Source organism: Aphelocoma coerulescens, chromosome 15 (genome assembly GCF_041296385.1).
Source record: "Aphelocoma coerulescens isolate FSJ_1873_10779 chromosome 15, UR_Acoe_1.0, whole genome shotgun sequence".
NCBI classification, from domain to species: domain Eukaryota; kingdom Metazoa; phylum Chordata; class Aves; order Passeriformes; family Corvidae; genus Aphelocoma; species Aphelocoma coerulescens.
This window is the reverse complement of record NC_091029.1, coordinates 8,927,240-8,941,679: the sequence shown is the minus strand read 5'-3', so window position 1 is coordinate 8,941,679 and position 14,440 is coordinate 8,927,240. Positions and strand designations below refer to the sequence as shown.

The 14,440-nt window shown below is 39.8% G+C and overlaps 1 protein-coding gene across 1 annotated transcript in view; it reads right to left on the bottom strand.

Moving 5' to 3' along the window:
- DGCR2 (DiGeorge syndrome critical region gene 2) overlaps positions 1 to 14,440 on the bottom strand; it is a 45,273-nt gene that overhangs the window by 24,171 nt on the left and 6,662 nt on the right. Inside the window, exon 2 of the mRNA XM_069030463.1 lies at positions 688 to 810. Coding sequence (XP_068886564.1) covers positions 688 to 810 — 123 coding nt within the window. The remainder of the gene's footprint in view (positions 1 to 687; positions 811 to 14,440) is intronic.

The following is a 14,440-nucleotide window of genomic DNA, read 5'->3' as shown; positions in this document are numbered from 1 at the left end:
TCACTACACTTTTTAAGATACACAGAAAGAGCTCCACTGGCCTGTTTTTCAAGAACAACTGAAAACGTTCAAAATTGTGATTATCTAGTTACAATTTTTCTTTTCCTGTTTTTAAGCACAACTCAATATCCAGTAGCTTTAGCAGAGATCCACTGCTGGTGACAGGCTCCTCAAAGCATATGGTCATAGGAACTTAGGAAGTGCAAATACACCAGCTTGTCTGTCAGAACAAAGTTCTCCACTTAAGCACAAGGAGCATAATCAGAACAGGGAGCAATAAAACAAGCTCTCTACCCAAGTCCAACAACGTCACCCAGCACCGTCTGAGTGATACACAACCAAATCAGTAATTCCAAATTTAACCACAGGCTTACGTGCCATTTCAGTTTAAATGCAACATGATTTCTTCCTTGTCAGGGAAGTCTCTTTTTAGACCACAAACTCTAGTCATCTTGAGGATACCTGCTCAGACCATAAGAATAGAAGGATAAGTCAGACAAACAAAAAACTGTTTGTGGCATTAGCTGATCAAAACGAAGAGAAGCCAACTCAACCTTTGTTAATAATGGGTACAGTTCTACCAAGCAATTGCCAATTTCAAATAAAAATAAGCAAGCCATCTGAAAGAGTCAAAGTACTCCTGCAAAGCTGGCACAGGGCTGAGCACTCTTTCTTAGATTTACTTACCTGGACAGTCAACTTCATCGCTCTCGTCCTCGCAGGTGGGCCATCCATCACACTGCCAGTTTGAAGGGATGCACTGGATGGTACCACTCCGACACGCAAACTGCCCTGGGGTGCAGCGGAGCTCTGGGAAAGAAGGAAAAAAATTGTGCTTTGCTTGAAGTGTTATTTATTCTTGCAAATTTATACATATATTAATCATCTGTCATGTAATGGACCACTGAAGCCTAACAGACAAAATCTCTGGTTAACTCAGCCCATTAAAAACTTCAGTTCAGATCACTTCATGTTCTGTTAAACTGCATGTTTGTGGTGTTGACAGGAAGGTATGAGAAATAATTCTCTCAAGACATCCATGGTAAAATCTTCCTGATAAAAATAGCCTGTGAGCAGCTATTACCACAGCAGTACCCATTTACTTCTTGTGGGGCATTGAGGAGTACTTATTCAGTCTTCTCAGAACCAAAGTTCAACAAAAATATGCTTCGGCAGTTAAGTGCTACGTTACGCAACAACCTCAGAATCCTATTTCCATTCTAATCAGTGTGCATGCCAGGACCCACTAGACCTGCACAAACGTCCAGCCTGACTTAGAGACATTTCACAGAACTACTTGTAAAAAAAAGTATCTATATCCATGAACCTGTTTTCACTTTCTAGCTTCAGCTATAAAAATTGTAGAATTTCTCCATGTGAACATATCCTTTACTAGAAACTGTCACTATCTGCAAACACGTAGCTCCTGCTTCTGTGAGTTCACTGCCTACTTGCCATCAATACACTGTCACACCTAATTAGCATTATAAAAACAGTTTGCAATGAAGAAAAGGGTCTGTCTACAAAAGTGAACAATTCTAAGCTTGTTCACAGCCAGTCTGCCAGTGCCATCACCATCCACAGGCTCACTTGTGCACCTGACCATCATGGTCCATTTTTCTTCTACATAGTGGTTGTCAATTTTCCAACCACTGTTTTTGAACAACTTAGTATATTTTCCTCTCAGTGAGCTGCACTAATCCCAGGTAATTTATGTCTAGAGAATGAGCACCTCTTTAAACAGAAAAAAAAAAAGAAGTTTCTAAGTAAAACATATTGATTTTGATAGATCCAGTAGGCAACTGTGTTGCAGAAGGAAATCTCTAAAAGAGAATTTAAAATACAGGTATGCATTCTCTCATCCACAGTTTACAATGTAAGAGCAGACTGTAATTGCAGTTGTTACTTCTTGAAACACATGTCTAAGCTAAATCAAGACAGAGGTCACATTTAAGTGTTCAAACAACATGACTGGGCGTAATAAACCCAGTCATCGTGCACTCTCAATGAAAGCTGTACACATACACCTAGTAATTGGTATAACATATTGATAACAGGCTTCTAATTCGGTGTTAGACTAAAATCCAGTCCTACTAGTGGTTCCTCTATAAAGCACAGACCTGCTCCTCTAGAAAAATAAAAGCAGGCACATCCTCTTAGCAACCACCTACTCAGAGCAAACATTCAGGTCACAAGATGCTAAGAACTCACACCGACCTGCCAGACTACTGACGGCAACAACAGACCTGACAGCATGACAGAGTGTTCTCACCCATTTAGAGCTTTACTCAGCCCAAACAGCTAACAGAGAATGAGCACAGGGGAAACAGAAAACAAAAAGTTAAATTACTAGCCATAATGACTTCCCCCTCAGAACAAAATATTAAATAATGTACTTAGCCTGAAGAGGGAAAGGGGAGTAAAACAAGAGGGGGATAAAAAATGGGGGAAAAGCTTCACTTGCCCAACGTACCAAGTGAGAAAATTTAAAATCTATCTTTAAGCTAAATAATTTCATATAGAATCTCTTTGAGTTACTTAAATCTCTTTCTAAGTTAGAGGAAAAAAACCAACACACAAACCACCAAATCAAACAAATGCAAAACTTCAAGCTGAAACTAAAAGCATTCAGATTTCAAGTCCACAGAAAAATGCCAATTTTTTGGTAAATCATTGCAGCTTCTTTCACCACTTTTGCACAAGGTCAGGACACAGTGGGAGGTTCCTTAGAAAGTCCTGCTACTACAGTTTCAAGCCCAGAATTTACAGTGGGGCCTGTGATAATCTTTTAACACATCAAAGACTATCCTCAGCCCAGCTGCATGTTTTCAGTGCATCCACCTGTAGTTATGGCAAAATTCAATACTTTAAAATAAACTTGAGTTTTTCTTTTACTGCTTGATTTCAACGGAATTCACATATATACCCTGTGAACAAAGTTATTCTGCAGCCTTCTGGCTTCACAGGCAGCATCCACCAGGCATGCCAACCTGCACATGGGAAAAACAGTCAAAAATACTTTTGTTTGTCTGCAATTTCATAGATGCTAGTACTATTTTACATACAAGTACATATGACTGGTTCAGATAAAAGGATGACTCCATCTCAATATTATGGGCATTAAAAAAATGCCAGCTACATGCTGTAATGTCACTACTTCCTGTGTTAGAGACACTCCTCTCTGAAGAATGTGGATACATGGAAGAGTACAAAACATTTCTATTAAAACACCTTTCAGACCAGCTGTACCATCGTTCCCAATGGAGATCATGCTGTCAGATGCACTAATTATTCCAGACCAAGGAATATGAACTGCTATACAATTCTACTGCGGAGGGGGGAAACGTGACACAAAGAAATACTGTGAAATTAAAATCCCTGTCAATAAGCCCTCCTGAGCCATCCCAGCCCAGAGCCAGCGGTGGTAAGATACAGACATAAAAATAGGTGGAAGTCTAGAACAAAGCTGTAAGATACTCAGCCAAGGAACAGAGATATTTGGGAGAGGCAAGGATGCACAGGGTATGTGCTGGTCTCCAGAACCCTGTCAAGCCTTTCACATCAGTAGCCTATTTTTAAGTTAAAACAGCAGATAAATGAAAACATCTCAAGCCCATCTCTACCACAGAAAAGACAAGTCACACTGCCAGCAGCAGGACAGGAGTCAGGAAGATGTATGAGCAGTACTGAACAATACAACATTATGTGACCATCCACCTTTCCTGGAATGCAAGTAATCACTTAACACATGGTCAGATTTTATACTTTCCAGGGGTGTGGTAAATAAAAACTGTTTCCTCACCCATATATTTTCAGTTCTTTTGAAGACTAGCAAAAATTTCAAAAATACCAGTCCCATTTCTGTCCTTACAGCCAGATATCCCTCACAGTTCACAGCTGTTGATGGTAACTCACAGCAAGAAAGGATGAAAAAAGTATCTTAAATTACCACCTCCTTACAGCACTAAAACCATACTTTCCACCAGCTGTTAAATGCAGAAACATTTTGTATTTTCAAAATCATTAGTAAATATGTAATGGCACAAGTTCAGCTAAGAGCAAGCAGCTGTTGGAGCATAAGCACAAGACAACATTAAGCCAAGGGCATCAACAACTGCCTCAAACTGAAAATGTGGAAATGCAACCTTCCCCAGTGCTCACATATGATGTGATGAGTGACATCAGCAGTATTATGATTCACATGTGCAGTTCTAGCATAAAAGGCTTCTTTTAAGGATCAGATGCAGTCTTTGCTATGCTGCAGTATGAAATTTAGTACACTGAAATCTTACTGTAGAGCAATTAAATGCATCTGTCATTTGCCGGGAAGAAGGGAGACAACTAAAACACTGAAAATAGCACAAATTGTAGTTTTTGCACAGTATAAACTTACAAAACATCACAAAGTTCAGGCAGTGTGAGAACATGAGAACACTTGAAGCAGTGAGGTGCCATGATAGTAAAATGAAGAGACTATCTCAAAGCACTTCTAGAACATAAACCCTCAACAATCTTGCCGACCGCTGCATCCTTCTGCCAGCTTACAATGAAGTACTGAAAAATTAAAAATTTGCCAAAGGCTATAGACAAGATGAACCTGTAGGAAGCCAGCTGTCCTGACTGCTGGTTCCATGCTTTCATGATGACACTGTGTTTATTCCCTAAACCCCAAGCAAGCTGCTGGTTCACCAGCACACCTGTACCTGAACAAATGTCTGTCAGAAATACTAGTAAGTAACAACAGTGTGTTCTCCGGTAACACTTTACCTGTTTCTCTACTATAAATTGGATAAAGAAAGAAAGAAACTCCTTAACTTGATATAAAAAGAGCAGAAAAAATGAAACTAGATTCAGACCATCAGTTCTACAAGCTTAATACATAACACAAAATAAAACTTACTGTCAAGTGAAGGCCAAAAAAAATCCAATACCAACTTGCTGGGACATGTTATTAGATAATATAACCTGTCCACAAGTCCCTCATCTAAAAGACATCTTGCCAAGGCTAGCCCTGGACTTGTAATTCAAAATTTAAAACAAGACTTACAAAACAGTTGGAAATTTACTTCATCAAACCAGAAATGACAAGATTATAAATCAATTTAAACAGTGCCATACAAACAAGAGGTCTTCATTTGCTTTAGCTATCACATTTTTTTTGTCTAAGTTAGCCAGCAGCAAAACCAACAAGATTTTTGACTAACAGAAAAACTGAGGTTTCATACAGGAAAAACCTAGTCTTTCAAGGTGGTTGCTTACACACTCACAGAGAGCTTTTGTTCTGAAGATTTTGCCCACTGCATGCTGAATGCCAGGTGTTTCACAGAACTCATTGTGTATTTCAACACAGGGGTCAACTAGCTTTTTGAATTTTCTTTACAGCAGGCTAATTTCCTGATTTTCTGCTAAGTACTCAAAAAAATCCATTTACAAGAAGCATTATCCACGGGAAGGACTTCAAGATCAATGAATAAAACACATACAACACACATGCTCGCTCTAATTTCCAGCCAGATTCATGTGTTTCACAGAGCAAATCGATTTTGGCCACTATAAAATGATCCAGGAAGCCCTTTCAGGTTTAACAACCTCATGTACTCATCCTGTGTAATTGAGAACATTTTCCTCCTGGAGCCTCAGCACTGGGAAGCTGCAGTGCATCCTTCCTGCAGCAGATGCACACTGGTCAATGTGCTGCCCTGAGCGTTACTTTACTTGAAACCTGTATTTTCTGAATAATTTTTTAAGACTTTTGAGGCTCATTTGAATGAAGACACCTCATGCTCACACCTAAACTGCAACTAATTTTTTATTAAACTTCCCCCTTTTTATGCAAAACATAAGGGATAAATGGTTATTCAAAACAATTGTTTTACTTCAAAGAAAGGTAGGTACGATCCATATCCAGTATGTCAGACTACTTTTGCAACATAGTAAATCTCATTTTAGAGCTTCCAATAGAAAAGCAAGACTGTAACAGACACGTGAGACAAAGTGTTGAGTCAAAACAAGTTCACCTTGCTGGTTCAGTTTCCTAAATGAATGTGATCAGTTGGCTTTGAAACAGCAAGCTTTAGATCAAATTAGCTCCTGTCTGTCCACATTAAGTCAGATCAGCTCTGGTTTGTCCCCTTGCAACCAGAAAGATTGCATGCCCCAGCTAATTCAGCAGAAATACAGCCGTACGAATCCAGTATCTGTTAGTGTGGAATTGGGGCATCATCATAGCTGTCTCCCACCAAAGACATCTACTAATGTGTTTATCTTTTTAAATATTTGTTCTAACAGAAAATATTTAAGCAGTTGGGACCTTCACCTCCACAGCATCAGAAAAGCCTCAAGCAAGGAGCAGGGCCACAGCTCTGAGGCACAAAAGGCTGGTACCAGGTCACACACCACGGGGGCGAGAGAAGGAGCAGGGGTGGAAACAGCTCGTGGCAATGGGCAAAACAGCAGCTGTAAACATTTCCTGCAAAGATAAGCTGCTGGGTAAATGAGAAAACTTTGATACTGCTTTAGCAGGGTTATTTATCCTCCTTCAATTGAAGACAGAGATATGAAAGAACTTCAGCTGGAAGAAATGCTACATCCAATAAAAATGATGGAGGCCCTATCTCAGACACATGTAACAAACATCTACTCTAAAGCATTAGGTGAATGCATCAAAGTTCTCAAAATCTAAATTTCAACCTTATATTTTCAAGACACCAAAGATTAACATTACAGAAACCTGTGGAAAAAGGAGCACTAGATCCCAAAGCAGAAATATATCCCTGACAGAATATTCCCCGCACTTATGTTCCTAGCTCTAACATATAAACCTCCAGCAGTACAAAAACCTCTATGTCACAGGAATTCACAAATTCAGAGGTACAGATGAGGAACCAGAGGTTGGAACTAAAGCCTCCAAAATACAACTCTCAATTCAGCAAAGTGCTTTGATACAGAAATTAGACTCAGTGACTGCAGTCACTGATTATGAAAGTTTGGGTTCTTCTGGCTGCAATTACTGAGCTTCTCTTCATTAAAGGACTCACATAAAGTCTGATACATTAAGATATAGTCTTCTAGTAGCTAAGACTACAGGTGCACTAGATTTTAGTGTTTACACAGCAAGTACAGATTTAAATCTATTTCAGTTTTTAACACAAAGAAATGTCATTTTTTTATTTGCTACACTAATTGTTCTTGTCTGATGAGCTTCATTAGTATGGAAATTGAAACTTGACTGAATGTACACTCAGCATTTAATGTTATTTCAATTATAAGGTATTACTCTGAAATGCATGTATTGGAAGAGATAAGCATGAAATAAGCATGGTTTGGTTTTGTATGTAAGCTTTTAATGAACAAAGGCAGGTTTGTGTGTACCTCAAATTTACTTTGCTTATTTTGATAACATTTCTCAAGGTTGCACCTGGTAGATCCTCTGGCATCATTTTTATTTACAGACCAAACGAAAACAAAAGACAAAAATACTTCCTCCTTTCTCAGTGTAAGTCACTCATTGTCCCAAACCAGATGAACCAACCTGTAAAAGAATATTCTGTTCAGATTTCAAGAGGCAATTACAGCCATCAAAAGCTGATTAAGCATTAACAAAAACTCTAACTACAAGTGCTTAGACCAGTAACTCTTCTCATTCAGATTTTAACTTGTCCAACAGGTCCTTCTTATGTTTTATAATACTCAACCTACATACTTAAGACCTGTATCTACATGTTGCACTATCCTTTCATATTTTAACACATTTAGGAATAAGTCTACTAAAATTGAATTTTTTTTTTTTCTTAAATCACTGTTTCTATATAACCTGAGCCATGCTACACTGTGTGGGTATGATCACATCCCAGCCCCTGCCAACAAGAAGCCCAGCTCCTTAAGTCCTTTGCTCCTGGAGATTCTGCTGAACACCAGTGCTCATCAAATGCCTGCAAACAAGCAGAAACAAAACAACAGAAGGAACACCACACCTACCACCATCAAACAAACACACACAGCTCTATATCTAATCTTTATGCTCAAGAGGAAGCATAACACAATCAGTATTTCTCTAGACTGGTATTTACTGCAGTAACATGAACTTTAAAATACTCTTAATACTTCCAACACAACAATGCCACGATGGTTATCATAATGTAGTCCTCAGCAGATACGTGAAAAAACTGTCCTTAACTGTACTCGAAAAGCAGTTTTCCTAACTTGGATGCCTCCCAAGTCCACAGGTGAAGTTCACTGGAGCAGGCATAGTGTATCTCTCACAAAATTCCTGAAAATCTGCCAGCCTGTAAGGAGCAGGGCCGTCCTGCCCCGCCTCTGCTCGCGGTGGCCAGTGCCAGTCGCTGAACAGTTTTCAGGGACAGAGAAGCTCACTGCAAACTGCACCTGAGGATGTTCTGACACAGTCTTCAAAAATCTTCTTGTTTTTAACTTGTCTTTAAGGTACCCCCAATCCCATGCAAGGGCTCTGCTCTCAGGGAAGAGAAGTCATAACTAAATGATATTCCCCTCAGCTCCAGATCTCAGAGATGTTTTCACTAACCATTCATTTCCCAGCAGGTCTTTGTGTCACTTGGTGAATCTGATGCCCATTACATATTTCTGAGTTTATTCATTATACCATCCACTGCTGCATTCAGTGTAGCAGAATAAATACATACAGTGCTTTTTAACAAAGTCACAGTAAGAGGAAAGCAGGCTATAACACCAACTTATTTCCAGAGAAGAAAACTATTTGTGAAGCTTATGTGTCACCATCAGTTATCCACTTCATAGATAGTTTATGAATAAAGTTTCTTAACCAAACTGGTTCTATTTACTGTTCTTCAAATTAAAAGCCTATAGAATAGTTAAAATTAAAAACCTTCAGAAGAATTAAAAAGCTAGAGAAAAACAGAGCACTTCATTTTCTTGTTCAGTTCCACAGAAGATTAAAGGCTTGGCCATTCACCTGTGATACTGAAAACATGTCTAGGAAGTACCCTTAGATCATGCAGCTTTGGTTCATCATGGCCTGAGTATGTGCAGGAGAGTATGAAAGCACAACAGCACCTAATAGCACAGAGCCTGGAGGGGAAAAAAAAGGCCACATGATATGCTCATAGTCAAAACACAGCCCACACCTATTCTCAAATTTAATTCCAGCTCATGAAAATTAGAGATTTTGAAGTTACAATCCCGTAATAGGAATGCATCTGTTCCAAAAATAAATAAATAATGCATGTTAGAGGCATTGGCATTTTTTGCATGACCTCAGCATGCTGTTTCATGAAATAATTAAAATTGTGACAGCATTCCAGCTGAAAACTGTAAATCCTTAATGAATAACACTCATCAACATTCAGTATTACTCAGTGTTCTGTCACAGTAAGTTATGCTAGATCACCTCAACATCCATCGAAAGATTTTACAGCACAGTAAGGAATGGTAGCAGTCTCCTTCCCCTCACTCCCTCATATTTGTTCTCCAGGTGCCCACCCCCCAGAGCTGGAAGACAGGGAGCAGAACGAAGCCCCCCCATAATCCAAGGGGAGATGTTAAGTGACCTGCTATGGCCACTTAGACACACACAAGTCTATGGGGCTGGACAGAATCCATCCACAGATACTGAGGGAGCTGGTGGAAGTGCTCACTGAGCCATTTTCTGTCATTTACCAGCAGTCCCAGCTAACTCAGTTGGTTCCAGCTGACTGGAAATCAGCAAATATGACAACCAGCTATAAGAAGGGTCATAAGGTGGATCTGGGGAACTTCAGGCTTGTCAGTCTGACCTCAGTGCCAGGGAAGGTTATGGAGCAGATCATCCTTCATGAACGGCACACACAGGCCAAGCAGGTGATCAGGCCCAGCCAGCGTGGGTTTATGAAAGGCAGGTCCTGCTTGACTAACCTGATCTCCTCCTAGGACAAGGTGACCCACTTAGTGGTCCGGGGAAAGGCTGTGGATGTCATCTACCTGGTAGATTTTAGTAAATCTTTGACACCACTTGCCACAGCATTCTCCTGGAGAAACTGGCTGCCCATGGTTCAGAGGATGTACTCTTCATTCAGTAAAAAACTTGCCACACAGCGGGGCCCAGGGCAGACCTTACCACCCTCTACATCTGGAAGCAGGCTGTAGCAAGGTGGGGGTCGGCCTCTCCTCCCAAGTAACAAGCAACAGGACAAGAGGAATTGGCCCTAAATTGCACCAGAGGAGGTTTAGATCAGACATTAGGAAAAATTTCTTCATCAAGAGGGTTGTCAAACATTGGAACAGACTGCCCAGAGAAATGGTAGAGTCACCATGCCCAGAGGTATGTAAAAGAGGTGTAGATGTGGCACTTGGGGACATGTTTTACTGGTGGACTTGGCAGTGCTGGGTTAATGGTTGGACTAGATAGTGTCAAAGGTCTTTTCCAACTGAAATGATCCTACGATTCTATATTTATTATACCTACACCCTGCACAAGCTTGGAACTGACCCAGTTTTTCCTTGCTCACAAGTGTCATTCACTGCAATTCATTGTCTGCTCTATGTCTGGAGGGCAAACTCAAGGCCAGAAAGGATGGAAAAGAGAAAGAGAAATCAAAATAACTACAAAAAACAAAAAAGCAAGGGCAGGCAAAAGACACAGCACTCAGCCAAAGCAACAACATCAGAGCTTCTTGAATGGGACTCCTGACTATAATTTTTTAAGACTTAGAAAATACAGACTTTGAGTTTCATAAAAGTGGGCACTTATTCCTAAGATTGAAACAGAAAGAATGTATTTCCCAATTCTCCAGCACTGCTAAAACCAAAGAGAAAACAAAACTTGCTACTTGAACTAAGCTGAAAGAATACTGTGAATTAGGCAATGCAGCATTCCAGACTGAAAACCAGTTTATTTTCATAGCAGTGAGAATACCAGACTAAGCAACAGTCTTGCACTTCTTCCCCCCTAAGAAAAACTGTTATATTATGATAATAAGTAAAGAGGCAGAAGGGAAAAGCAAAATACACCACAGGCACAAAGAGCAGTCAGTACAAACAAAATCAAAGCCATTGGTACTCAAGAAGCCTCTAATATGGCTCAAAAGTAAAGCCTACTTTTCCTCCATCCAAACAACCTTGTTGAGGACCTCAGATGTTTTGTACAGCTTTAAGTGGGACTTCAGTGTTCTAATACAACAGTGACAAGTGACTTAAACCCGTGCAGCGCCAAATTTTTAACCCTTTCCCTAAAGAAAGCGGATCAGTGAAAGTGTCAATCACATCTCACAAATTTACTAAACAATTTCAAGCAAGCTTGAGAAAAGTCAAGACCAGGAAGACAGCGTATGGTGTGGTTCTAAGCTTTCCAAAGCTTGCACAAGAGAAGGAAATTATGATCCTCTTGAGCTTCAGAGGGTAGGAAACCCCCACACAGCTTGCACTGTTCAGCAGGTGCCAGCCCGCCAGCACACCTGTGTGTCACACTGTCACCACCGTGGGGTGGTTTCCCAGCTGGCAGCGGAGGGAAGTGGTGAGCTGGGGTAACTGATCCTTTGCAAGACACCCTGCAGGACTCCCAGCTTTTCCATGCCACAGGACGCATTGTGGACAGGCAGAGGGGATACAGGCAAGATACGGCCTTATCAAATCAGTGTCAGGCAAGGGTACTACAGCAGAGGAAGTACAGGGACCCAGACAAGCCCACTGAAGTCCAGGTTCCATTAAGCCCCACTGCCTATGAAATATGCTGACAGGAAATAGTGCTAAGAAAATAGCTCTATTCCTCACACAGAATTTGAATACGGCTACACACACAACATACTAATTCTCCCAAGAAATGAAGCAACAGAGAAAAAGTCCATTAAGAACATCAGCAGCAGTGATATACTCAGCAAGTCATCAATTGTGTCCAGAAAAGGGCACCATCAACAACAGTGCAATCCATACACTCCCTACAATCCATATACCAGGTCAGGGCAGATGGATTATCCCATACACACCACAAATCCTTCAACTACCTGGGTACCACAGCTCAAATATCTAAAGCTATTACCTGCTAGCTGCCTACCCAGAACTATTCCCAAAAAAATCTAGGCATGCGAGATGGTTCCTCTCCTCTTCCTGTATTCTCAGGATTAATACACATCCTACCAAGTCAGTTTGGATCAGTATTTGTTCATATACAAAACAGTTTCACTAAGAACCAGCAGTGGAACAGGCTGTATTCCCTTTGACCAAATAAACTATTGGTGTACAAAGCAACCCCAACCAAATAACTAAGTCCACCAAAAAACCCCAACCAAACAACTAAAAGCTAACAAATACTCTACAAACTCACTTTCCTCAGAGAAAAAATTCAAATTCAAAATTTTACATGAACTGAATTAGTATTTTCTTTAGATCACATTTCAACAAGAACAGTACCCAGATGAAACACAGTAACAGCAATTCAAGAACTGTCAGAGCAATCAAGGCTAATTTGTAGCCACCATTAAATTCAAAGTAGGAACTGCCAGATTTCAGCAGTAATACTTAGCAAGCCCATTCTGCTTTCAGCAAGACAACCCATGTTCCTTCTTTGCAGGAAAACAAAAAAAGTTCCTATCTCATCTTTTTTTTTTTTAGTACACAATTCATCAGTATTTAAGCATATTCCTTAAATTCCCACCACATGAGCAATCCTAACAAATCTAATGAAAATACACAATTCAAAGCTAGGTATGTATTTTTAAAACTTTGCTGAATTAGAACATGAGAAATTGCAATAGTCTTTACAGCAAATAGGTGACAAAGTTCTACCTATGAAATCAGGTATTTTTTAACTACTCCACTCCAAAAACTAACATCATTTTTTAATTTTAAAACCAAATGAACATGGAAGACATTCTCTCCAGGACCATAAGAAAGTTCAAGGTCTTAAACAAGAATCTAACAATTCAGGGAGACAGGAAAGCTGTGCCTGAGCACTATTCAAATGCAGGTCACACTAAAAAAAGCTTTTGCTCCTGTTTCACTTTTGTTCTTCACATCTTCTACAAGACTCGATGAGCAAGCACCCAATTTTTTCTTAAGAGTAAAAATTCAACATACAGAAATATTATGACCTCAAATACATAAACCCAGTTTTATCCTTTGCACAGGAGCTGGTGCAGTGGCTGTTGTGTACTGGAGCAAATGGCTCATGCTTTGAATAGCATTCCCCTGCTCCACTGAAGCCGAACACGGCAGGAATGCAGCCAATGTCAGCCACAGCCACGTCTGTCCATGCTGGATGAGATCCTGTGCTTCCCTCCTCCTCAGTGAAACAAATACCTGAGGAGAAATTCCACATATCAAACTCTTAAGTTTAATAGTTCTACCAGAAGCCAGCAAATATAGATCCAACCCATTTGTAAAAAGCCACTTAATCCTTCCAGAGTAGTTTTCTCATCCCCCACACCTCCTAAAAACTCAAGTACTGCCAGCACTCTTCAACATCTATTATGCCCATGTGTTGGGTACTATGCCACAAAACTCGATCTGTGCCATTTTTCAGCTGCCACATCAATAGAAGAACTATGTTCAATTCCATTATTGCTCAGAAAGACAAAGATGGGCACTATAGCATTCTCAAATCATTTCTCTCCAACCTGCTTACTGCCAGAATTGAGGGGGCATGATGCTTCTACTTAAGTCTTTGGTCTCACTCCTGCAAGATTCCCAACACTTCATGATTTTCCCATATCATTAATAGAGTACTCTTACATCACTGATATTAATCAGTGAAGAGTAATTTAAGTGCATCAAATAATTTTAAAAATTCAACAGAGAGAAAACACAAATGCAGTTTTGACCACCTCTAGATTAAAATAAGCTGTAGTAAGTTTTAGAAGTTTATCATACATGAGGCAAAATGCTACTTGGGTACAAACTCAAACCCGGCAGGTGTTAGAAGCAGGGTTATTTGTTATTTGTTTAAAGTGTATGAAAGATGACAAGTTACTTTTAAGTCAGAAGAAATCTTTTTATTTACATTGCTAAAGAAATATTAGCACAGACCAAACATAGAAATACTAAGGGACAACACTAACTCAGTTTTGCAGCCAGCCCAGAACACTCAGCATTGTTCTACTAGAAATAGCACTTAATCCCATTTTTCTACTAGCTTTGACTCTCAAATAATTCCACTGGGCACCCCAAGTAATTGGTCCTATAGTGGGAAAGGTATGAGGAAGCACAACAGAGGCAGTGTATGAAAGAGAAGACAACACAAGAAAAAAGAGTTACACAAATGAAACTATGACAAAGAAAAATCAGTTAAAGGACAAAAGAGCAGGGAATATCCCAAGATCAGCCACCAAAAGCTACTTCTACATTTCCACCCCCTGAGCTGGCTGACAATTCTCAAGCACAATAATCAATAAACAGAACAGAAGCTAAATATAATGTCAGACCAACCAATTTTAATTAAGTAGGAAGTTGAATGTTATTTTGTTTAGCTATAGAT